Source organism: Eubalaena glacialis, chromosome 13 (genome assembly GCF_028564815.1).
Source record: "Eubalaena glacialis isolate mEubGla1 chromosome 13, mEubGla1.1.hap2.+ XY, whole genome shotgun sequence".
Taxonomy (NCBI): domain Eukaryota; kingdom Metazoa; phylum Chordata; class Mammalia; order Artiodactyla; family Balaenidae; genus Eubalaena; species Eubalaena glacialis.
Window position 1 is genome coordinate 8,259,393 of NC_083728.1, and position 27,108 is coordinate 8,286,500.

The window sequence follows — 27,108 nt, forward strand, 5'->3', positions numbered from 1 at the left end:
GATTATAGTCAAGTGTTTCCACATAAACACAAATGTGAAATCACATAGATCAAGTCCTAGAGATACAGGCTTTTAAGAAATTCATGTAAGAAATACATAAGAATGGGGAGGAAAAAGCATTTACATTCAATGAACTTTGTAGCTAAGTTTGTTTTTTTCTTATTCTTATTTTCCTATGTGCATATGTGTGTTTCTTGAGATTATAACTAAGTCAAACAAACTAATAGACCAGCGACAGACTAAACAGATTACATTTTCATAAACCCTCAAAAACCTGAGGTTCTTTCCAAAATGCAAGGAAAACTAATCATTTCAAATGATTAGTCTAATAATTGTGGGGTAGGAAAAAAAATAATTTAAACTAGATGATTGCTTTATCAGATTATAGGCCAAAAATGACTGGTTTACACACAAGTATTTAATTCAAAAGGGCTTTAAATTTAATCCAAATTAAATGAAATAATCACGTATAAACTTAACAAAACATGTACAGGATATGGAGGTTGAACATCACAAAATGCTGATGAAAGAAGTTTTTAAAATTCAAATAAATGGAGTGACCATGTTTATGAACTGAAAGACTTGACACAGAAAAGATGTCAATTCTCCCACAATTTGATCTATAGGCTTAATATAATTATTTTCAAAATTCTAACATGGGTTTTCTGTAAGCACAGACAAGCTTCATTTAAAATTTTATGGAAAGGCACTAAAAGAGCTAAAACAACCTTTAGAAAAAGAATAAGTGGAAGCAATCATTCTACCCAGTATTAAAGATTAGTATATATTTACAGTAATCAAGAGAATATGATACATAGCTCAATGAAAAAGAAAAGAGAACCCAGATATAGACTTCTGCTAATATGCCCAAATGATTTTTGATAAATGTGCAAAAGTAATTCAGTGGGAAAAAATAATTATTATTTTTTTTTACAACAAATGGTATTGGAATAATTGGGACACCTTAGGTAAAAAGAATGAAACTCAACCTACATCTCACACCTTATATAAAAATTAAACTCAAAATGAATCATGAACTTAAATATATAACTTAAAACTATAAAATTTTAGAAAAAGAAAATGTTCAGGATCCAAGGCTAGGCAAAGAGGTTTTAGACTTGACAGCAAAAGCATAATCCATAAAAGTAAAAATTCAAACACTGGACCTCATTAGAATTAAAACTTTTGTTCTGCAAAAGATCCTGTGAAGAGGATAAAAGATAAGCTATGGAAAAGAAAATATTTGCCACCACATACCTGACAGAAGAGTAGAATCTAGACTGTATAAAAAATCACCAAAACTCAATGGTTAAAAAAAAAATCTATTAAAAATTGGTAAAAATATATGAAGAGATATTTCATAGAAAAAGATATACAGATGGCAATTAAGTGCATGAAAATATGTTCAACATCATTAGCCATTAGGGAATACAAATTAAAACCACAATGAGATATCACTATCAGAATGACTAAAGTAAGAATAGTGATACCACCAAATGCTGATGAAGATGCAGAGACACTGCATCAGTCATTCATTGCTGGTAGGAATGCAAAATCCACAGCCACTCTGTTAAGACAGGTTAGCAATTTCTTATAAAAATAAACATGCAGCCACAATATGATCCAGTAGTTGCACTCTTGGGAGTTTATCCAAGAAAGATAAAAACTTTATTCATAATAATAAAAAATTAGAAACAACTAGTTCTTCAGTGGATGAATGTAAATAAACTGTGGTACTCCATACTATGGAACACTGCTTAACAATAAACAGGGACAGAATATTGAAACACACAACACAACAACTTGGATGAATCTCAAGGGGATTACATTGCTCATAGCAGCACTATTGAAAATAGCCAAGACATGGAAGGAACTCAAGTGCCCATCAACGGACAACTGGATTAAGAAGATGGGGTGTGTGTGTGTACACACACACACACACAGTGGAATATTGCACAGCCATAAAAAAGAATGAAATACTGCCATATGCAGCAACATGGATGAACCTAGAGAATATTATGCTTAGTGAAATAAGTCAGAGAAAGACAAATACGGTATGATATCACTTATATGTGGAATCTAAAAAATAATACAAATGAATTTTTATCCAACATAGAAACAGACTCACAGATACAGAAAACAAACTTGTGGTGACCAAAGGAGAGAGGAGAGAGGAGAGAGGGGAGAGGGGAGGGACAAATTAGGGGTATGGGATTAACAGATACAAACTACTACATATAAAATAGATAAGCAAGAAGGATATAGCACAGGGAATTATACACATTATCTTGTAATAACCTATAATGGAGTAGAATCTGCAAAAATGGTCAATCACTTTTTAGATTCCACATATAAGTGATATCATATTTGTCTTTGTCTGACTTACTTCACTCAGTATGACAGTCTCTAGGCCCATCCATGTCACTGTAAATGGCATTATTTCCTTCTTTCTTATGGCTGAGTAATATTCCATTGTATATATGTGCCACATCTTCTTTATCCATTCCTCCATCGATGGACATTTAGATTACTTCCATGTCCTGGCTATTGTAAATAGTGCTGCAATGAACACTGGGGTGCACGTATCTTTTCGAATTACGGTTTTCTCCGGATATATGCCCAGGAGTGGGATTGCTGGATCTCATATGGTAGCTCTATTTTTAGTTTCTTAAGGAACCTCCATACTGTTCTCCATAGTGGCTGTATCAATTTACATTCCCACCAACAGTGCAAGAGGGTTCCCTTTTCTCCACACCCTCTCTAGCATTTATTATCTGTAGATTTTTTGATGTGGCCATTCTGATCTGTTTGAGGTGATACCTTATTGTAGTTTTGATTTGCATTTCTCTAATAATTAGTGATGTTGAGCATCTTTTCATGTGCTTTTTGCCCATCTGTATGTCTTCTTTGGAGAAATGTCTATTAAGATCTTCTGCCCATTTTTTTATTGGGTTGTTTGTTTTTTTGATATTGAGCTGCATGAGATGTTTGTATATTTTGGAGATTAATCCCTTGTCAGTCACTTTGTTTGCAAATATTTTCTCCCATTCTGTGGACTGTCTTTTCAGTTTTTTTATGGTTTCCTTTGCTGTGCAAAAGCTTTTAAGTTTAATTAGGTCCCATTTGTTTATTTTTGTTTTTATCTTCATTACTCTAGGAGGTGGATCAAAAAAGATATTGCTGTGCTTTATGTCAGAGAGTGTTCTGCCTATATTTTCGTCTAAGAGTTTTACAGGGGAAAAGTGGGGGGAGGGATAAATTGGGAGACCGGGACTGACATATACACACTACTATATATAAAATAGATAACTAATAAGGACCTACAGTACAGCACAGGGAACTCTACTCAATACTCTGTAATGACCTACATGGGAAAAGAATCTAAAAAGAGTGGATATATGGTACATGTATAACTGAATCACTTTGCTGTACAGCAGAAACTAACACAACATTGTAAATCAACTATACTCCAATAAAAATTAATTGAAAAAAAAACTGAATCACTGTGCTGTACACCTGAAACTAACACAATATGTGTATATCCACTTTACTTAAATACATAAATAAATAAAGTGAGGTTAGCTGAAACAGGAAAAAAGAGAGAGAAAGAAAAGAAAAAAAGGGAAAAGAGAAAGTAGGTTTACCAAGCCCAGGGCCAGCATACTTCCCACCACACTAACTGCCTTGGTCTCAAAAACAACAGACGATCGTCTCTCCACTTAGATTTCTTCCCAGTTGTTATTCATCTCGAAAAAGTAAAAGTATGCACAGAAATTCTCAACCCCCCTTCTGGTTGGTGTGAGCAACTTTGATTTGCTGAGTGAAAACAATAAACTTGTGTTTCACAAGAAGGTCAGGAACTATAATATTTAAAGTCGCTGGAGTCCTTTGTCTCAAACTTAGACAGTGATGTATGTCAATTATTTCTCAATAAAACTGGAAAGAAATAAATGAAAAATAAAGTCACTGGAGTCTTAATATCGTTGCAATTACAGTTAATCAAATTCACAGCCGTCTCTGACAGCTGTGGGTGCTTGAGGGGTGCTTCACAGAAGAAGACATGAAAAATGAATGGTTCTGTATGTGCATTATTCATATATTTATTTTCCAATTTTTTATGAGAGCACCTTTAGCTCCCTTGTCAGTGAGGAAAGCACCAAGTTTTAAAATTCTACAGACAATTTCTTGCTTTAAAAACTTCTAAAAAGAATCACATACATAAAGCTGGCATTTTTTCCATAATAATATCTTTAAAAGTGAAACAAAAGAAGCACTATATTCCCATAAATGCTACAGATGTCCTACAGGAGAGATATGGGTGTATATGCCACATCATCTATGTGTTGATCAAACAGCATAATATACAGTTCTTCATTTCTTTTGGAAATTGCTTTATTTGTATTCAAATGAACTCTGAAATCTGTTCACGGTGCACTACTTATCACCCTAGTATTATCAAGATTCATAAATTACACAGAATTTAGATAAAAAATGCACATCTCAGAGTTACTCCAGCTTTTTATACGCCCCCAAGAGATTAATACTAAACGTATCAGGCCTGAAAGAGTAAGGACGATGAATAGGCTACAGGAACTCATCAAGGGCTTGGAGGCTTAGTGTAGATAATTCTTCCATTCTAATGCTTTGAGCTTTGGTTAATGATTATTATAGATGAAAGAGAATGTGGCTTATCACATTCCCCAAAGATTTACATATTAAATTCCAAAGCCAGCAGGTAGAAGTCTGGGAAATAGGGCTCGTTTGTCCTCAATCTCCCCTTACTTGTTTCACATTCAAGGGGAATCTTTTCAGTCCACTTTGGTTTTACATTTGAGTCTGTCCTCATCAAACTTCCCAATCCTGGCTTTCTCTGCTCCCATCCCCACGCACCCCATTTCCTCCAAATCAAAATTCCTTTTCCTGGTTTCAGATTTCTCAAGATTTTCTGATAAGCTAAATAAAAGTGTGACACAAAGACATCTACATGTATTCCATGTCCTGTCGGTAATATTCATAGCTTTTCAATCAATAGTTTAAAAAGTGTCTGCTATGTGTTAGGCCCTGATAAGGAGTAGAAGCAGACTTACGCCCCCCCAAAAAAATCTCTGCCATTGTGGAAATTATTTTGGGTGGTGTTGTAGTAAAGACAATAAGAAACAACCAAGTAGATATGTATGTAGTGATAAGTGCTAAAGAGAAAAATAAAGGGAGATGGAGAGGGAGGGTGTCCAAGGATTCCATTTTAAATAATGGGGGCAGGCAATGGCCTCACGTAGAGGAGGAATTTGAACAATGACCCGAACAAAGTAAGGACATGAGCTTTGCGGATATTTGCTGGCAGAGCCAAAGCAAAGGGAAGAGCAAGTTCGAAGGTAGGAATGTGCTTGGCATGTTCTGCGGAGAGTAAGGAGCCCAGGGCACCCGTCGCAGAATAAAGTTGGATTGGGGAAACTGTGCAGATGAAGTTAAACAGGCGACAGGGAGTCACGTGAGTGATGTGTAGGCCATTATAAGGACTTGGCTGAGGGTTCTGAGCTAGAGTATCAGGATGTGATATAAGTGTTTCGAATAGACTCCAGAGGGCTGGGAATTAGGCAGCCTAGTGGCTTCGACCACAGCAGTAGCAACAGAGGTTGTAAGAAACATTCAGAGTCTCTCTGCATGTTGAACACAGAGCCGACACCATCTGCTGATGGACTGGATTTGGGGAGTTCCTATAAAATACTCCTCACCTGTCCTCTTTCTTCTCTTAGGAATATACAGGTCTGTAAGCAAAATACAGCCTATTTATTTTTCTGCATTCAGAAAGGTTGGTAGAGGGGATTGTGAAGAATCAGATATTTCTGGAAATATATGCAACTCTACCAAAACAAGGAAGCACTGATCAACGTCAGTGGCCACACGCAGTGAGCAAACAGAACGAGTCTGACGGTATCCTAGCCCATTCAGGCGGTTGTAACAAGTCACCATAGACTGGGTGGCTGAAAAACAACAGAAATCTATTTCTCAGTGTTCTGGAGTCTGGGAAGACCGAGGTAGAGGCACCGGCAGATTCACTGTCTGGTGAGGACTTGCTTCCTGGTTCATAGATTCTGTGTCCTCAGTTGGCGGAAGGGAGGAGGGAGCTCTCCCGGGTCTCTTTGATAAAAGCACTCATTTCATTTGTGAGGGCTCCACTCTCATGACCAAATCACCTCCCAAAGGTCCCACCTCCACATACCATCACAACTGGGGATTAGGTTTCATCATATGGATTTGGGTGGTTGGGACACAAGCACACAACCTAGTGCAGATGGAGACTGTAAAGTTATAGACTGGCTGGGATCCTCAAGAGAAGAACTGATGTACAACCACAAGTTCTGGCTGCCTAGGGGTGAAGCCTTTGGATGACCTTGTTAATTATAGTGTGAAGGCAATGAAGAATGAATGATTTTCAACCACAGCAGAAAATCTAGTCACCAGGATGTGATGGACCTGAGAGGTGGAGGAAAGGAATCAGTGCCAGGTAAGGGAAGGAGAAAGGAAGCAACTCTGTCCTTGTCCCAGAGATAAACCAAACACCCCTTTGGGCATCTTGAGCTCCGTTTTAAGGCAAGACCTCTCAAATCAAAATGAAGCACGTCATTCCTATATCATTGTTCGCCATCTTGTTACAAGAACAGACACTGGGTATGCACGGGATAAGTGGGACATATTACATCTGGTCCAAAATGACTGGACATCAATAGTTTCAGGTGTTATAGAAATGGAGAGACTGGCTCGAGATTATTTTCAAGGGTTCAAAGTTATGCTCTCCCTGGCTTCCTGGATCACCGCTCCTAAATAATAGATTCACAACAACTCCTTCCTGAGGACAAAAAAAATTTTATTTGAATAGTGGTAATATCTGGCATATGGAGGATAAACAGCAGAGGAAATCTAGACTCATAGAGAAGTATACTAGGGTTCTCCTTTGGAGAGAAGGAAGGATGGAAATGGGGCTGACCTTGGAAGGTGGAACTTCGCTATGAAATAGTGGGGAAATGAACCACATGGAAGATGCTACTCTTGACTCCCTTTCCTACTTATCTCAAAAGTCTTGCTCTGTGCTTTTCCTTCCCTTATGTCTGTATAGATGCACCTTTAAAGCATAGCATACTCTTTATGTCTCCAAGCTGAGAAGCAATACAGCTTGTTCTACTGCTTTTCATTATTGTATAAACCAAGGTGTCAACACAGGCCCTTAGTAAGATGTTGGAAAGTCACCATTTTTCGAGAATTTGCACAAAAGGGAAGGTTATTCACTTCCCCTCACCTGGCTAAATTTCTGTGCTACTGGATCCACCTCTTCCAGCTTCTTTCCCTCCCTCCTCACTCCACATTCCAAGCACTGACTGAGGATCTATTCTGTATCAGGCACTGTGATAGACATAATGAGATCCAATCCTGACCCTCCAGGGGCTTCAGTGTTGGGAGAAGGGCCTACCACGCAATTGAAAATTTACAAAACATGGTGATTTCTACAGTAGAGATTGGAAAAACACAACAAATAGTAGGAAACCAGAAGAGGGACTTCACATCAGTCAATTATTTTAAACAATGAGCAAGTAGATATTATTTTAGAGATGTTTTGTCCTTGGAAAAAGTATCATTTGTACCTTTGTTAAAAAAGCAAGACAAGTTTTCAGACTCAATGAACTTGAGTTCCCTAGTTATGAACAGATTTCTGGAAAGCTACAACAATCGAGTCTTACCTTATGATAACACCTAAAATATGCAGCACGTTCATCGGAAAATTTCTCCAGTCTTTTTGGACCTTTGCTTGAAGCTTTCTTGAATACTAACCAACATCGTTGATAAATCTGCAAGGAAATACAAAGACAGCACTCAGCATCACTACTGACTCAGATATTCCTGGCATTTACATTTAAATATTTTCTTTTTTGATGTTTTCACCTGTAAAATATTCATAAGCCATAAATGTGATGTTGCTTTGGGAAAATAAAATTTTAAAACCCCAAACTGTTTCCACAAATGGGTGTATTATGTCATTCAGAAAATCACTGGAATCAAAAGAAAAATAAGTATTTGGAGGCAAATTTCTTCATAGTTTGACAACAACACCAGTAGAAACATTGCAGAAAGAGTCCCAGAAATAAAAATCCCAAATCAGCGCAAATAATATAAGCATTTACGGCACATGCTCTAATTTCAAATGCCATTATATATGGAAATCATAGGCCTGATATATGCCAAAGACTTTAAGTCCTAGAAAGAGACAGTCCCTATGTGTCATGTGACATTCCTCATAACTGATGGTCAAGAGTTGGGCCAGACACTAGACTAGCTAATAAATGCTGATGAACACCAATCAGATTCTCCCTCAGAAAATTCAACCCAGAGACTCAAAGATTATTGCCAGGCTAGGGTGCAGTCCAAGGTAATACTGTAAAAAGTTAATACTGTAAATTAAAGGAAAGAGAATTTCTGTTATTTCTTAAATATCCAAAGGTATCAGTAAAATAATTAAAATCAATTCTATTGGCTTTCATCTTGCATAGTCACTGAACTTACCAAGGGTCATAAAAACATGGAGACAAAAGTGGAAAAGCAATGGAGGGAGGGTAGCCTTTTAAACAAATGGTGCTCAAATAACTGAATATCCATAGGGAATAAACAAACTCCTTAACCCAAAACACTCATACAAAACTTAACTGAAAATGGACTTAAATATTTAAAAAAACTATAAAAAGTTTGGGGGAAAAAAGGAGGAAATGTTTGGGATCATGGTCTGAACAAAGAGTTCTTAGACCTCATACCAAAAGCACAATCCATAAAAGAAAACGTTGCCACATTGTACCTCGTCAAAATTTAAAACTTTCGCTATGTGAAAAATTCTGCTAAGAGAATGAAAAGACAAGCTACAGACTGGGAAAAAAATATTTGCAAACCACATATCTGACAAAGGATTAGTATCTAGAATATATAGAGTCCTCATATCTCAACAGTACAGAACCAAACAATCCAATTACAAAATGGAAAAAAGACAGACATTTCACCAAAGAGAATATACAGATGATCAAGAAGCACATGAGAAAATGTTCAACATCATTAAGCCTTCATGGAAATGTAAATTAAAACCACAATGAAACATCAGTACACACCTATCAGATTGGCTGAAATAAAAAATAATAATAATAATACCACCACCAAATGTTGACAAGGATGCTGAGAAACTGGGTCACTTATATTATAATACATTGCCGGTGGGAATGTAAAATGGTACAGCTCTGAAACACAGTTTGGCAGTTTCTTAAAAAACTAAGCAAGCAACATAGGACTTACAATTGCACTCTTAGGACTCTATGCCAGGGAAATGCAAACTTCCCACACACAAAAAAATGTGAACATGAATGCTCATAAGCAGCTGGATTTGTAACAGCGCAAAACTGGAAACAACCCATCTATTCTCCAATGGGTAAATGGTTAAACAATTTGGGGAACATCCATATCATAGAATAACCACTCAGCTATAAAAACAATATGAATGCGTCTTCAGAGAATGATGCTGGGTGGGGGGAAAAAAGCCAAACCCAAAAGGTTACATACTGTATGACTGCATTAAAAGCATTCTTGAAATGACAAAATTATAGAAATGGAAATTAGATTAGTGGCTATCAGGGGTTAGGGGTGTGTGAGAAGGGAGCAGAATGGAAGAAGGGCTGTCTATACAGGTAACATGAGGGATCCTGGCAGTGATGAAACTGTCCTGTATCTTGACTCTATGAATGTCATTATCTTGGTTATAATATTGCATTGTTGTTTCAAAGATGTTACCACTAGGGAAACTGGATAAATGGTATAGGATCTTTGTGTAATAGTTCTTACAACCAAATGTGAGTCTACAATTATCTTAAAACAAAATGCTTATAAATTTTTAACAAAAAATGTAAAAGATCTTAAAAATTACAGCCTAATCTAATAACAGTTACCTAATTCTTTTGCTACCAGACCGAAGTCTAATTAACCACTAGACTAGGTAACTTTAGAAAGCCAAGTGGCAAGAGCCATTGGTAAGAATTCAAACCCAAAATCCTTTTCAGGGTGGAGAGTCAGCCATGCAAATTAACATTTTCAGGGCTATGGTTGGCAAATAGAAGACTTACCAACATCTCGCTGATGTCTGAATAACAGATGAGATCACCAGCTCCCTTAAAACCTAACCACCAGAGAGAGAACTGTAATTACATTGGGAATGACTGTCACCCTGATTGTTCAAATAAAGGATGTGGAAAATAGGTTCCTCACTGTCATTCTATTATTGGCAACCCCTTTCTTCTGGACATGGCCCTGAAAATGTGTTAAAGACAGCATGCTAAGGTATGCAAGAAATATGCCTACTATGGGGAAAAAAATATTTTCACCAAAGGGGATATTTTATATTTCCTAATTATGCCTCAACTTTTAGACCTAATCTTGAACGACAGTATTTCTACTTAAAAAAAAAACAAAAACTTATTCATTTTCTTCACAATCAAACCTCTATTTGCCTGGCTTCTGTCTGAAGTCTATCGAACACAAGCTAAAGATTCCTCAATTTCAGCATGCCTAGTGATTTCCATCTTTGATTCATCCATATTACACTTAGGGGATTTTTGGGTATTTTTGTTCTATTAAGTATCAGTAGTAAGAGCAAAAGTGCAATGTTATAATCAAATAACTGCAAGAGTACTATTGTATAAATTCACATGCAATACTGCTTATAACTATTGGCTGGAAAGTCACCCCGGAACAGATTAAAACATGTTGGTTCATCAGGAGATAAGGAAAACCCCAAAACTTGGTTTATGAAAAGGGGGTTCAGTGATTCTCCGTGTTGGCCCAGCCTCACTCAAGATAATTGTTAATTATGCAGATTCCTAGAGATTAGCCAAGGTCGACTGCATCAGAACCTCTTGGGGTAGGGCCAAATTGGCTCTGTACCATATCCCCCAGGGATTTTGTTTGTAATTTGCAAACCAATGCCATGAATATTCATAAAGACTTTCAGACAACCCAGTGCTTCCCACGTGGGACTGACAACAAAGAGCCCTCCAACCAATGCTCCATCCACGACGAGGGCCTCTGGGCTGAGTGGTTTCCAACAAGTGATGCACAGTGGCTTTGGACGTGGAGCAGCGTGAGATGCTGTCCTGAGACACAGTAAAGGTGAAAGTGAAATCTGCTGAACTACAGTAAACACCCCATTTCACCTGCCCTACACTCTCGGTCCCAAGAACAGAAGAGCCACCGAGTATCAGAGAATTAAAAACTTGTCCTCAATATTTCAAAACTGGCTAGAGGAAATGAAACAGGAGGACTCACTGAACATGGGAACACGTGGAGACTAGTTGGAGTAACACTGACATGGTTAAAAGGACCACAATTGGAGAATAATCTCATTTGCATAATAGCATAGGGCATTTTTTTCTTAAATTAATTCATTCAACCATCTCCTTCATATTTCATATAACACATCCACTGACCATCTATAGTATTTCTGAGCTAACATTTTTCTTTCAATTGACTTGTTTTTAACTAAAAAATGTTTACCCCAACCATGAGAGCAAAGTGCAGTGTCCAACTGGACATGAGGAGTAGGTAATCCTCATGATAACTGTACTCTTAGAGAATCTAATGACAGAATAATTTTCATGTTGAAATATCTCACCTTCTCTGCATCAGGGTTCCGCATTCTCGGCACAGCTGGCATTTTAGACAAGGTAATTTGGGGTAGTGGGAAGCGCAGGGCTGCTCCTCCAACTGAATGCCAGCAGCACACCCCTCCTACCCTGCTGACAACCGGAACTGTCTCCAGACATTGCCAAATGTTCCCTGGGGGGCAAAGTCAGAACCACTGCTACAGGTGAGTGCACGCTGAGCCGAGACTGCAGAGTTGAAGAATATGAGGTTATGGGAATATCTTCAAAGTCTTGGCTTTGGACAAGTCAATCCACACAAGCCACTGTCGAAGCTAAAACAGACAAGCACATCACACAGTTCTGACAACCCGAGTGGATGTACATGAGATTTAGCAGTTACATAAAAATCTCCTTCAGTGTGTATTTTCTTGGTGGTGGTGGTGGTGGTTTTACTACACCTAATTTTCAGCCTTAAATTGTCATCAAACCATATATGATTTCTGTTATTTTTTCCATTGTCTTCCCTTTCTTTAAAACTTGAGATCCTTAATAACTAATTAGCTCTGGTTTCAAATCCCTGATATTTATACTAGCTACTTTTCCTAACAAAGACTAGTCTGGTAAATTCACCAAGATTTCCAGGGCCAAGGAACAGCTGAAACAATTCAGAATTTGCTTGGAGTTCCTAATTTCATTAGCAGTCCATCACAATGTCTTGAACAACAGAGTCACAAACTAAACTTCTATAGGATGTATCTTTTTTTTTCTCTTTTGGCCACGCCACATGGCTTGTGGGATCTCAGTTCCCCGAGCAGGAAACTCCCTATAGGATGCATCTTATGAAGATAACAGAAAGCAAATTTTGGTCACAAAATTTCTATTAAAAGGAAAATTATATACTGCCTTTACATAAGCTCAAGAAAAGCAGAAAGCTTAAGTAAGATGTGACCATTTAGGACTTCACGGTCTAGTGCAAGTATCAGCAAACTTTTTTCTGTAAAGGGCCAGACAGTAAATATTTTAGTCTTTGAGGGTCACAGGCCCTTGTTGCAACTACTGAACTCTGCAGTGGTAGCATGAAAGCAGCCATAGGAGGATATATGTAAATGAAATGTGTGGTTATCTTCCAATAACACTTTATTTAAAAAAACAGGTAGTGGGCCAGATGTCGCTCACAGACTGCAGTTTGCCAGCCTCTGGTCTTTGGCAGTATTTCTCAACTGTTTAAGCTCAGGTCACCTTTTGATGAACATAAAAATCTGGTTGACATGTCCCTCTTCAGGGAAAGAGGGGAGGAAATATCCCCCAGGTGAGGATCCCTATATATCCCATATCTCCCCACAAGCCAAATTTAACTTCAATCAACTTCTATTAAAACGCTGACTTGGGGGCTTCCCTGGTGGCGCAGTGGTGGAGAGTCTGCCTGCCAATGCAGGGGACACGGGTTCGAGCCCTGGTCTGGGAAGATCCCACATGCCACGGAGCGGCTGGGTCCGTGAGCCACAACTACCGAGCCTGCGCGTCTGGAGCCTGTGCTCCGCAACAATAGAGGCCGCGATAGTGAGAGGCCCGCGCACCGCGATGAAGAGTGGCCCCCGCTTGCCGCAACTAGAGAAAGCCCTCGCACAGAAACGAAGACCCAACACAGCCAAAAATAAATAAATAAATAAATAAATAAATTTAAAAAAAAAAAAAATGCTGACTTGGGCTTCCCTGATGGCGCAGTGGTTGAGAGTCTGCCTGCCAATGCAGGGGACACGGGTTCGGGCCCTGGTCTGGGAGGATCCCACATGCCGCGGAGCAACTAGGCCGGTGAGCCACAATTACTGAGCCTGCGCGTCTGGAGCCTGTGCTCCGCAACAAGAGAGGCCGCGATGAGAGGCCGGCGCACCGCGATGAAGAGTGGCCCCCGCTCGCCGCAACTAGAGAAAGCCCTCGCACAGAAACGAAGACCCAACACAGCCATACATAAATATATAAATAAATAAAATTTTTTTTAAAAAAAAATGCTGACTTGATGCCTTTCAATGCCCTCCACCACCTACTCCACACATTTCCGGTCTCGCCGTCCACTGCTGGGACCCACTGCTCTACAATGGATGCAGATACTGTCCTAAAGAGGCCTTTTACAGGCAGAGACATTAGCATCTCACCTCTAGCTTTCTATAGTTATCTATTCTACGCAGGGAAGGTGCCCTTTGGGGAGAAAAGGTAAGTTACGACTGTTTTCCACTTTGCCAGCATCCGCTTCCTGTACTCAGATTGATTCTTCTCTTCTCAGGGCATTCTCTCCAATTCTAAAGATATATCCTCAGTCTTATAATGCTAAATTAGCCTCATTTCTCACATTCTAATCTAATCTAATCTAATCTGTTTTTATTTATTCTCCAAAACAAATCAAATATTCTTCTTATCCAGGGTGTTAAGAACAACACCTAGCATTGGTCGAACCCTTTGTGCGTGGCAGAATGCTAATCCCTCTTTGTGCATTATCTCAACTAACCCTACCAACAGCCGTATAAAACAGATGCTGTTATTATTCCCATTTTACAACAAGGAAATAAGGCCTTGGTGAGGTTACTCACTGAGTACTACTCAAGGGCGTGAAACTGGTAGAAACAAGCCAGCATTCCAACCTTGGTTTGCTTGATTCTGAAGAACAAGCTCTTAACCATTCCTCCAGGATTTTCCCAGAAAAGTTGATCTCCTAGAGATGCATAAACTTACGCTGAGGGTCGAGCTGTCTGTAAGAAGTTGATTTTCATGCTTATCATAATCTATAAAGAGACATTTAGCTGTAACCATATGCTCTTTCATCTGGACGACGACTTTATCGTCTAGCTATTTTGGTGTGACATTTGCATTTGTGATTTTAAGTTCCCTGGCACCAAGTGTTCACCAAGAGTGATAGTTTTTAATGGAGTATTTCTGCAGTTGGGGTCTGAAGACCCTATTCCAGGACTGCAAGTTAGCCCAGCAGTTTGTAAGATGTGTTTTCTTTGAAAAGAATTCCACTCTCTCTCTCCTTAAGCAACAAAGTATTCAGTACTCTTGACTGCAGTCCAGAAACTCAAACGTGCGGAGTATTTCTAACTATGTGGTAAGTATCTCATGTAAGTTCCCAGCTTTTCTTGGCCTTCCTTCCCTCTCTAAACTTTAGTCTCTTGTTATTCACTAGTTACAGCTGCAGTAAACCAATGTCCTGGCTAGCTGGCTCCCTGCTGGTATGTAGTCAGCTCTCTAGAGCTGACCAGTGCCTTCTCTAGGAGTGCCCAGCCCTCCACTTTGGCCAACGATGCATGGCCACAGTGACCAGCTGCCCATCCAGAGTCCTGGGCTCCTCCGTGACTGATGAAATACCACAATCCAAGTTCAACCCAACAGCCATAGAAAATGGTGTTGGATGATGCAATCTGGAAGCAGAGGGATAATCCCCCCTCCATCCTGTCTGCCACTGTCTGCAAATAATCCTTCCACAATATTAGAATTTTGACCGGGATGATCTCTGAAACCAAGATGCTTAAAACTTTCTAGTCTTATGAAGGACTCTGTCATTATGGGATTTCAGAAGGTGACAGATGAACAGTATAAGAGAAGTAGTTCTTTGGCATCGTGGAATCGTAACAGGTAGGCTGCTACCAACTCCACCTACCAAAACAATGAGCTGGTTCAGAATTATGTATTTTATGAGGGGGAAAAATCTTTTCATTGAGTAAACAACATGACTCTATGCCTATCATTTATATATACCTTTCATTTGTAAGGAAAGAAATGCTAATTTGGAGAAGGTTTTGCACAGTGGGTAGCAAGGTTCATTTTAAATTCACTGCAAAGAAAAATGCCTGCAAAAATGAGATAATTAATCACAAAATAAAATTTGTACAAAAAAGATTAAAAATACTTCAAAAGCATCCACAGGCAATAAATTACCTATGTCAATCCTTTGCTGATGGTGAAGTAAATTAGCACAACCTTTCCAGAGGATAAATCAGGCCTACCCTTTGACCTGGAAATACCATTTCTAGGAACTTTCCCCTGAGGAAATAATTGAGGAAATATGCAAACATATGGGAATAGGGTTCTTTGGCATAAAAACTGAAAGCACTCTAAATGTTCCAGGGGACTAGCTTAATTAATTATGGCATCTCTGTAAACTAGAAATTGCCATCATTAAAAGTGATGTTGTAAAATAATATTTATACCATAGAAAATGCTATTAGTAAGTTATTAAGTAAAAAAAGGAGGTTGTCCCTGCTTTTTAATCTGTTTCTACTCCAGTATATATACTCATTCAGTAAATAAGGCCCAGTTGCTCGTCCAAAAGGACTGAGAGCTATATTTCCACCCTCCCCCACCTCCCCTCACACACACACACACACATGCACATACGATGACAGGACGAAAATGTCTGCTTCAATGGAAAACTATGCATTCTCTAGGACACACACATCCAGTATTATCTGCTTCTGATTCTGTGGGAGCTATTCTACAACTCTAAACTGTAGATTACTGATAGAAATGCAAAATAATTCTAGTCCATAAAGATGCAAATTCTGTAGAGGTTCTGTTGGATTTCCCTCCCCCACTGTCATGAAGCTAGTTTTGCCTCCTTGGGAACATGCATTTCGCTATGCTGGATATATAAACATGTAGGTTCTTTGGATTCCCATTAGAACTAGTTATTATAATATTCTGTGTTGCTCTCTCATTCAATTAATAAACTAAGTAGAATCTTCAACACATGCTCTTTCTACATCTGTATGAGAGTCATGATAAAAACAGTTAACTGTTTTCGAAAAAAAAATTTTAACACAATCCGTCGGTCACTGAGTCCTGTGTATTTCACCTTCTGGTTAAACCTGGAATATCTATTTTTCTGCAGGGACCACCACCCTAACCTAAGCCACCACCTCCTCAGCTTCAGAGTTTCTCTGCTTTCATTCTTGTCACTTTTCAATCCACTTCCTGCAGGACATCTGGGGTGACCTTTAAAACACTCATCTGACCACATCAATCCACTGCTTAAGCATTTCTGTGGCTGCCTGTTGCCTTTGGGGTAAAAAACCAGACTTAACAAGACATTCCAGAACCTGCAAAAACTGGCCCCCTCCCTACCTTTTTTGCCTTATTTTGCTGATTGCTTCATTTATATATTCTTCACATGTAACTATATACACATATTTTTAGTAATAATCAAACAAGTAATACAAGGTTATTTGGAAAAATTCTCACGGAATCAGTATCGGCCACCAGCTGGTCTTGCCACACATAGGAAACCCTTCCCTTGTCAGACAAAGCTAACCACTGTAGAGAGCGGACACTGTAGAGAGGGAAACGTATGGCTCCTCTCCTTCTCTCCCCAATTCCTTTCTGTCCCCCGGATCCACACAGGAGGAAGAGAATTAAGAAACAGGAGACCTGCCTGAAGAAGCCATACACAGTTATATGTCCTTATTTAGCTTCTACTTTTAAGCAGCCTTAGAGAAAAAAAAACCAAACTACTCTAAAGAAATGCTAGAGAATCTTGACTACTGGGTGAGCATTCTATTCAACCAAAAAACTGGGGAGCTGATATCACTCATTAATTCATTCAACAAATATTTATTGGGTGCCTACCATGTGCCAAGCACTGTTTAGGTACTAAGGACACGGCTATAAACAAAGTGGAGGAATCTGCTGCCTTCCTTGCGCTTACAGACAACCAATAAGATGACAAGATATATATGCACACATACATGTTCATGTGTCTTATAGTACACAGGTAATATGTCAAAATATGTCATATGGTGCTAAGTACCATGAAGGAAAATAAGCCAAGAGAGTAGAGGAGAATTGCTAGTGGTATTTCAATTTTAAATAGGGTAATCAGGGAAGTTCTCAAAGAGAGAGTGACGTCTGAGCAAAGACCTGAAAGAGACAGGAGGTTTGGGGGAAGGGGGCGCTAAGCAGAAGCGGCAGCAAATGGGCCTTGACACAGAAACATGCCTGGCGTGATGAAGCCATCAGAAGTCCAGAGAACTCAGAGATGGTGGTGGTGGGTAGGCCTTATGGGTCTTATTGCAAAGACTCTGAATTTTTCTCTGCATGACATGGGAAGTGAGATGGAGGGTTTTGAATGGAAGTAATACGATCCAATTCACTTTTAAGAACGCTGCAGGGAACTAAAGGCAGAATCAGGGAAACCAGTCAGGAGGCTGATGCTGCAATAAGTCACATGGGAGGTGAGGGTGCCTTGGGTCAGGATGGAGGTGGGGAAGGGGACGAGAAGTGGTCTGAATCCGGTTATATTCTGAAAGCAGAACCAACAAGACCCACTGATGAGACTGGATATAAGGATGAGAGTAAGGAGAGACAGGGATAATTCCAAGATTTTTAGCTCAAGCAAGTACTGATAGAAGAATGGGGTTTCCATTAGCTGAGCAAGCAAGCCTGGAAGAGGACCAGGATCTGAGGGAGGATATGGAACGTGATGATGGATGTAAGGAGTCTGTCATGCCTATTAAACATCTAAGTTTATATAAACATTTTATTATCAAACATGATGAATACTCAGTTATTTGTGTGTGTTATATATATATATATATATATATATATATATATATATATATATTATAGAAGGTTTTATTGTACTTTTAAAATAAATTAATAACACTATCTTCTCTATAGGCCTGTTGGGAGAATGGAATAAGTTAGTGCATTTAAAGGGCTTATATTGCTTGGGAAGCACTTCATAGAGGTCAGCAGCTCATACCATCCAATCAGGCAGTGACTGGCCTGCAAACAAGGACAACACCCATATTGGTTCCTTCATTTACTCATTAATTTTGTGAATATTTACTGAGCATCTACTATGTGCTAGGTAGGCCCTGTTCCAAGCACTGAAGAAATGGCAGGGTATAAAGCAGAGTCCACAGAGTTCACTTTCTCATGTGCAGAGACAGATAATTATCTGTCTCCCAGCCCCAAACACAATGCCTAGCATGGGGTCATAATGATTACAGATTACATTTGCAGAATACCGTCGTTTGGTAGTATGCACCCAACAAATATTTCGTGAAGTTAAACAAGAAATGATGTCATCGTGGCTTCCAAAGCAGTCTTTAAGTGATCACCAAACCAAAATCACCAACACTGAGTTCCAATTTCACAGCCTGGCTCTATACAAGCTGACCCATGCCTATTTGTCAGACCTCTTCACCACCACTTCCTGCTTCACTCATGGCACCCCAGTCTCCAAAATGTTCCATTCTTCTCCGATGAGGGATGAGAGAATGTGCTGGAACTCTCTTCCCCTTGCTGTTCACAGGGCTGCTTCCTTCTCATCCTTCAGATCTCGGGCGAAATTTCTCTATCACAGCTATTTTTATGTAACAAATCACCCCAAAGCTTAGTAGCTTAAAAGAACAGCCATCTTTCACTTCTCATGAACTGGATAGTGGATCAGGCAGCTCTACTGATCTGACCTGGCTCCTGGCTCATTCACAGGTGAGCAGTCAAGGCAGGTTGACTGGAGTTTGCCTGGGGTGACTCAGCTCTGCACTGCATGGTCTTGGATTCTCCAGAAGGTTAGCTGGGGCTTATCATCACAGAGCAAGCAGAAAAGTCCTCTATTCCCGAGGGTCCCTTCACTACTGCTGGTTGAGGGGGGAGCTCTATCTTCTCCTGTGATCTCCACTGACACAGCAGTGGGGGTGGTCTCATTACCACTGGGCATTGGTGAAAATCCTGACCCTCCACCAGGCCCCCTCTGACCCTGCCCCAGTGGGGAGAGGGAGAGGCACCTCATTACTGCTGGGTGAAGTGTACAGACCCCCAAAATGGTCTCCACTGACACTGTGGTGGAGACGGCTAACTACCAACGGGCCAAGATGAAAGTCCTGGCTCCCTACTTGGCCTTCACAGACACCAACTAGGCAGGGCGGAGGACCTTGTTACAGCTGAAGAGGATCAGAGTATGCCACCCCAAAATATGCTACTCTGACATCAGGATTTCTTTGAGCTGAAGACAACTGAGAAACCGCAGACACAGGAGGATCTCTCTGCCTTCCCCCTTTCTGCCTACAAGCAAGGCACACATTTTTTTTTTTAAGTGACATGGACTTACACGTGTAAATGTGTTTCCCTCTCTTACACCAGGAAGACAAGAGACAGCACCAAGACGAGTCTGTATACCAAACCATACTAAACAACCCTAATCTACAGTAAAAATTTCCTGGTCACCTTCCCACAATTTACCACCCTTAGTTGCTCAAATTCCCTTTCCTTTCTCTAGTCACTTCTCCACAACTTACAACCCTGTGTCAGAATGGTGTATAAGATTCTGAGCCTAAAGTAACACTCATTGTAGAGGGGAATGCTTTAAGCAGCTTTGGTGAAAGGTGAGACCTCCAGGGCACAGGTATTACCAGGAGTCAAGGCAACAAAAGAAACAGCCAAACTGTTCTGTAAAAGAGTGATTTGGGTTTTTTCTCTCTTTCAAATTCTTTACTTTTTTTTTTTTTTTTTTTTGGATACTTTGAGAGAAGGAGAAATGAGAGAGAGAAAAGTAAAAGCAGCAGAAGGGAGAGAAAGAAGTCATGAATCTGGGCACTACTTGGAAAACAACAGGCAGAACACAAATCTGAGTTGGGGCAAATAAAGGACTTTTAGGAAGTGGAGTGACAAAAAAAAAAAAGAAAGAAAGAAAGAAAAAAGAAAAAAAGGATTCTGAAGGCAGAGTCAAGATGGTGGTGTGGAAAGACGCGGAGTTAGCGTCTCCCCACAACTAGGGCACCTGCCGGCCACTGGTGGGGGACTCTGATGCCCAAGGAGATGGGAGGAATCCCAGAGTGAACCGGTAGGAAGTAGGGGGACCGAGGGGGGAGGAGAAGTGGAGGCCAGACAGGATTGGTGCCCCTGAGGCCGGGGAGATCAGGAGAGGCAGGCGGGAGGGACTCTCCAGGAAGAGCGGGAGGGGAGTGAACGGCGATCGCCTGGCCCACTCGGGCTGGGGAGTCTGCTGAGCTCCCAGGCTGGTACCCCCCCCAAAAGCCCCCTCCAGATCTCGTGGGTCCTGGGGGCATAGGAAGGAGGCTGAGGGGAGAACAGGAGAGACAGGCGGGAGGGGCCCGCTGGTAGGAGCAGGAGAGGAGCAGAGGGCAATTGCCCTGCCCACTTGGGCACAGGGAGCCTGGCCCACCACCCAAACCACGCCCTTGCTTAGGCCCTGCCCTCCATAGCCAAGGCCTTTTGCCCCGGTTCCTTTTTTTTCTTTTTTCTTTTCCCTCCTCCTCTTTATTACTACTGTGGTACTGATGTACCTTCCGGTTGTTGATTCATCTGTATTTTTATTTTTATGTTCTTCCTAACATACCTGTTAGTTTCCCAGTCTAATTTTATTTTTTACTTTGTTATTGTTTTGGGGTTTTTTTTGCCGCCCCAGGAGGCTTGTAGGACCTTGGTTCATGAGCCCGGGGTCGATGCGAAGCTCCTGCGGTGGCAGCTCCGAGTCCGAACCACTGGACTAACAGAGAACCTCAGACTCCAGGGAATATTCATCAGAGTGAGGTCTCATGGAGTTCCTCATCTCAGCAGCAAGACCCAGCTCTACCCAATAGCCTACTAACTCCAGTGTTGGAAGCCTCAGGCCAAACAACCAGTAAGACAGGAACACAATCCCACTCATAAAAAAAAAAAAATAAATGAGATGGCAAAAAAATATGTCACCGATGAAGGAGCAAGGTAAAAACCTACAAGACCAAATAAATGAAGAGGAAACAGGCAATCTACCTGAAAAAGAATTCAGAGTAATGATAGGAAAGATGATCCAGAATCCTGGAAATAGAATGGAGGCACAGATTGAGAAAATACAAGAAATGTTTACCAAAGATCTAGAAGAACTAAAGAACAAACACACAGAGATGAACAACACAATAAGTGAAATGAAAAATACACTAGAAGGAATCAATAAGAGAATAATGGAGGCAGAAAAACGAATAAGTGAGCTGGAAGACAAAATGGTGGAAATAACTGCCAAGGAGCAGAATAAAGAAAAAAGAATGAAAAGAATTGAAGAAAATCTCAGAGAACTCTGGCACAACACTAAACGCACCAACATTCAAATTATAAGGGTCCCAGAAGAGGAAGAGAAAAAGAAAGGGTCTGAGAAAATATTTGAAGAGATTATAGTTGAAAACTTCCCTAACATGGGAAAGGAAACAGTCACCCAAGTCCAGGAAGCACAGAGAGTCTCATACAGGATAAATGCTAGGAAAAACACACCAAGACACATATTAATCAAACTAACAAAAATTAAATTCAAAGAAAAAATATTAAAAGCAGCAAGGGAAAAACAAAAAATAACATACAAAGGAATCCCCATAAGGTTATCAGCTGATTTTTCAGCGTAAACTCTGCAGGCGATAAGGGAGTGGCAGGATATACTTAAAGTGATGAAAGAGAAAAACCTACAGCCAAGATCACTCTACCCAGCAAGGGTCTCATTCAGATTCAAAGGAGCAATCAAAAGATTTTCAGACAAGCAAAAGCTAAGAGAATTAAGCACCACCAAACCAGCTTTACAACAAATGCTTAAGAAAATTCTCTAGGTGGGAAACACAAGAGGAGAAAAACACCCACAAAAACAAACCCAAAACAATTAAGAAAACGGTAATAGGAACATACATATCAATAATAACCTGGAATGTAAATGGATTAAATGCCCCAACCAAAAGACACAGACTGGCTGAATGGATACAAAAACAAGACCCATATATATGCTGTCTACAAGAGACCCACTTCAGACTTAGGGACTCATACAGACTGAAAGTGAAGGGATGGAAAAAGATATTCCATGCAAATGGAAATCAAAAGAAAACTGGACTAGCAATACTTGTATCAGATAAAATAGACTTTAAAATAAAGACTGTTACAAGAGATAAGGAGGGACACTACATAATGATCAAAGGATCAATCCAAGAAGAAGATATAACAATTTTAAATGTTTATGCACCCAACATAGGAGCACCTCAATACATAAGGCAAATGCTAACAACCATGAAAGGATAAATCGACAGTAACACAATAATAGTAGGGGACTTTAACACCTCACTTACACCAATGGACAGATAATCCAAACAGAAAATAAATAAGGAAACACAAGCTTTAAATGACACAATAGGTCAGATAGATCTCATTGATATTGACAGAACATTCCACCCAAAAGTGGCAGAATACACTTTCTTCTCAAGTGCGCACGGAACGTTCTCCAGGATAGATCACATCTTGGGTCCCAAATCAAGCCTCAGAAAATTTAAGAAAATTGCAATTGTATCAAGCATCTTTTCTGACCACAACGCTATGAGACTGGAAATCAATTACAGGAAAAAAACTGTAAAAAACACAAATACATGGAGCCTAAACAGTGCACTACTAAATAACCAAGAGATTACTGAAGAAATCAAAGAAGAAGTAAAAAAATTCATAGAAACAAATGACAATGAAAACACGATGATCCAAAACCTATGGGACACAGCAAAAGCAGTTCTAAGAGGGAAGTTTATAGCAATACAATCTCACCTCAAGAAACAAGAAAAATCTCAAATAAACAATCTAACCCTACACTTAAAACAACTAAAGAAACAAGAACAAAGAAAACCCAAAGACAGTAGAAGGAAAGAAATCATAAAGATCAGAGCAGAAATAAATGAAATAGAAATGAAGAAAACAACAGCAAAGATCAATAAAACTAAAAGCTGGTTCTTAGAGAAGATAAACAAAATTGATAAACCCTTAGCCAGACTCATCAAGAAAAAAAGGGAGAGGATGCAAATCAATAAAATTAGAAATGAAAAAGGAGAAATCACAACTGACATTGCAGAAATACAAAGGATTATATGAGAAAACTACAAACAACTATATGCCAATAAAATGGACATCCACAAAGAAATGGACAAATTCTTGGAAAGGCAAAATTTTCCAAGACTGAACCAGGAAGAATTAGAAAATATAAACAGACCTATCACAAGTAATGAAACTGAAACTGTAATTAAAAATCTTCCAACGAACAAAAGTCCAGGACCAGATGTCTTCACAGGCGAATTCTATCAAACATTTAGAGAAGAGCTAACACTGATCCTTCTCAAACTCTTCCAAAAAATTGCAGAGGGAGAAACACTCCCAAATTCATTCTATGAAGCCACCATCACCCTGATACCAAAACCAGAAACAGATATCACAAAAAAAGAAAATTATAGACCAATATCACTGATGAACATAGGTTCAAAAATCCTGAACAAAATACTAGCAAACAGAATCCAAAAGCACATTAAAAGGATCATACACCATGATCAAGTGGGATTTATCCCAGGGATGCAAGGATTCTTCAATATACGCAAATCAATCAATGTGATACACCACGTTAACAAATTAAGGAATAAAAACCATATGATCATATCAATAGATGCAGAAAAAGCTTTCGACAAAATTCAACACCCATTTATGATAAAAACTCTCCAGAAAATGGGCATAAAGGGAACCTACCTCAACATAATAAAGGCCATATATGACAAACCCACAGCAAGCATCATACTCAATGGTGAAAAACTGAAAGCATTTCCACTAAGATCAGGAACAAGACAAGGATGTCCACTCTTGCCACTCTTATTCAACATAGTTTTGGAAGTCCTAGCCACAGCAATTAGAGAAGAAAAAGAAATAAAAGGAATACAAATTGGAAAAGAAGAAGTAAAACTGTCATTGTTTGCCAATGACATGATACTATACATAGAAAATCCTAAAGATGCCACCAGAAAACTACTAGAGCTAATCAATGAATTTGGTAAAGTAGCAGGATACAAAATTAATGCACAGAAATCTCTGGCATTCCTATCCACCAACAATGAAAAATCAGAAAGAGAAATTAAGGAAACACTCCCATTTACCACTGTAACAAAAAGAATAAAATACCTAGGAATAAACCTGCTTAAGGAGGAGAAAGACTTGTACTCAGACAACTATAAAACACTGATGAAAGAAATCAAAGATGACATAAACAGATGGAGAGATATACCATGTTCTTGGATTGGAAGAATCAATATTGTGAAAATGACTATAGTACCCAAAGCAATTTACAGATTCAATGCAATCCCTATCAAACTACCAATGGCATTCTTCACAGAATTAGAACAAAAAATTTTACAATTCGTATGGAAACACAAAAGACCCCAAATAGCCAAAGCAATCTTGAGAAAGAAAAACGGAACTGGAGGAATCAGGCTCCCCGACTTCAAACTATACCACAAAGCTACAGTAATCAAGACAGTATGGTACTGGCACAAAAACAGAAATATAGATCAATGGTACAGGATAGAATGCCCAGAGATAAACCCACGCACATATGGGCACCTAATTTACAACAAATGAGGCAAGAACATACAATGGAGAAAAGACAGCCTCTTCAATAAGTGGTTCTGGGAACTGGACAGCTACATGTAAAAGAATGAAATTAGAACACCACCTAACACTGTACACAAAAATAAACTCCAAATGGATTAAAGACTTAAATGTAAGACCAGACACTATAAAACTCTTAGAGGAAAACATAGGAAAAACACTCTGACATAAACCACAGCAAGATCTTTTTTGACTCACCTCCTAGAGTAATGGAAATAAAAACAAAAGTAAACAAATGGGACTTAATTAAACTTAAAAGCTTTTGCACAGCAAAGGAAACCATAAAAAAGACAAAAAGACAACCGTCAGAATGGGAGAAAATATTTGCAAATGAAACAACAAAGGATTAATCTCCAAAATATACAAACAGCTCATGGAGCTCAATAGCAAAAAAACAAACAATCCAGTTAAAAAATGGGCGGAAGACCTAAATAGACATTTCACCAAGGAAGACATACAGATGGCCAAGAGGCACATGAAAAGATGCTCAACATCACTAATTATTAGAGAGAGCAAAACTACAATGAGATATCACCTCACACAGGTCAGAATGGCCATTATCAAAAAATCTAGAAACAATAAATGCTGGAGAGGGTGTGGTGAAAAGGGAACCCTCCTGCACAGTATGGAGGTCCCTTAAAAAACTAAAAATAGAACTACCACATGACCCAGCAATCCCACTACTGGGCATATACCCTGAGAAAACCATAATTCAAAAAGAGACATGTACCACAATGTTCACTGCAGCACTATTTACAATAGCCAGGACATGGAACCAACCTAAATGTCCATTGACAGATGAATGGATAAAGAAGAGGTGGCACATATATACAACGGAATATTACTCAGCCATGAAAAGAAACGAAATTGAGTTACTTGTAGTGAGGTGGTGGACCTAGAGTCTGTCATACAGAGTGAGGTAAGTCAGAAAGAGAAAAATACCGTATGCTAATGCATATATATATGGAATCCAAAAAAAAAAAATGGTACTGATGAACCTAGTTGTAGGGCAGGAATAAAGAGGTAGACATAGAAAATGGACTTTGAGGACAAGGGGTGGGAGGGTGAGCTGGGGCGAAGTGAGAGTAGCATCGACATATATACAGTACCAAATATAAAATAGTTGGCTGGTGGGAAGCAGCAGCATAGCACAGGGAGATCGGCTTGGTGCTTTGTGATGACCTAGAGGGGTGGGATAGGGAGGATGGGAGACAGGCTCAAGAGGGAGGGGATATGGGGACATGTGTATGCATACGGCTGTTTCACTCTGTTGTACAACAGAAACTAACACAGTATTGTGAAGCAATTATACTCCAATAAAGATCTATTTAAAAAAAAAAAAAAAAGATTCTGAGCCTAACCATTTCTTTAGATTTTCACTTTTTTTCTGTTAGTCCCCATAGATATGAAGCTATCAATGACATTTGTATGCCTTTTGTCAGTTTAATTCACAATGGCAGGGTACTGCACCTAAGAGGGTAGAGGAAAATATTTTACTCACAGAGGCTCACAAGGATGGAAGTCTAGACTCCTTACTCAGCTTTTGCTGGCATGAAGTGGGGTGGGAGCACAGCCTATTCTGTGATGTTTGGCTGATATGAGAACAGATATTTTCTAAAAGTTTTCTGTGTTGCTTGGCTGCCTCATTTCCTGGTTCTTTGACCAGAAAATGGGTTTTTGTTGGGGCTTTTTCTCTCTGTACCCGCTGGCATTTCTGGTTTGCTGGCTTCTTTAGCTCCAACTTTGGGATGTACGAGACAAGAGGGAAATCACCACTCTGTTGCTCCTCAAAAGCTGAGGTCTCTAGCCAGTCTGAGTCTCTCCACCTTTCAGAGTCTTCTTAGTTTGATTTATATATAAAGTCCAGAGTTTGTAGTTGTACTTAGCAAGAACAATAGGGAAAGGTATGTCTATTCACTCATCCCAGAAGCAGCAGGTAAAAGTTTTTTATAGGCTTTGTGTAAAATGCTTTTATAGCCTCTGCTTGTGGCAAGTTTGCTAATAGTTCATCTCACAT

At 39.5% G+C, this 27,108-nt stretch overlaps 1 protein-coding gene across 2 annotated transcripts in view; it reads right to left on the reverse strand.

The window, feature by feature from the left end:
- Positions 1–27,108, reverse strand: part of DOK5 (docking protein 5) — a 156,284-nt gene that overhangs the window by 74,314 nt on the left and 54,862 nt on the right. Inside the window, exons 2-3 of one of the 2 annotated variants that reach the window (XM_061208426.1) lie at positions 10,146–10,198; positions 7,734–7,841 (exon numbers count right to left, since the gene is read on the reverse strand). In XM_061208426.1, coding sequence (XP_061064409.1) covers positions 7,734–7,841; positions 10,146–10,151 — 114 coding nt within the window. In that variant the 5' untranslated portion in view covers positions 10,152–10,198. The remainder of the gene's footprint in view (positions 1–7,733; positions 7,842–10,145; positions 10,199–27,108) is intronic. The other variant, XM_061208425.1, reaches the window with a different exon arrangement.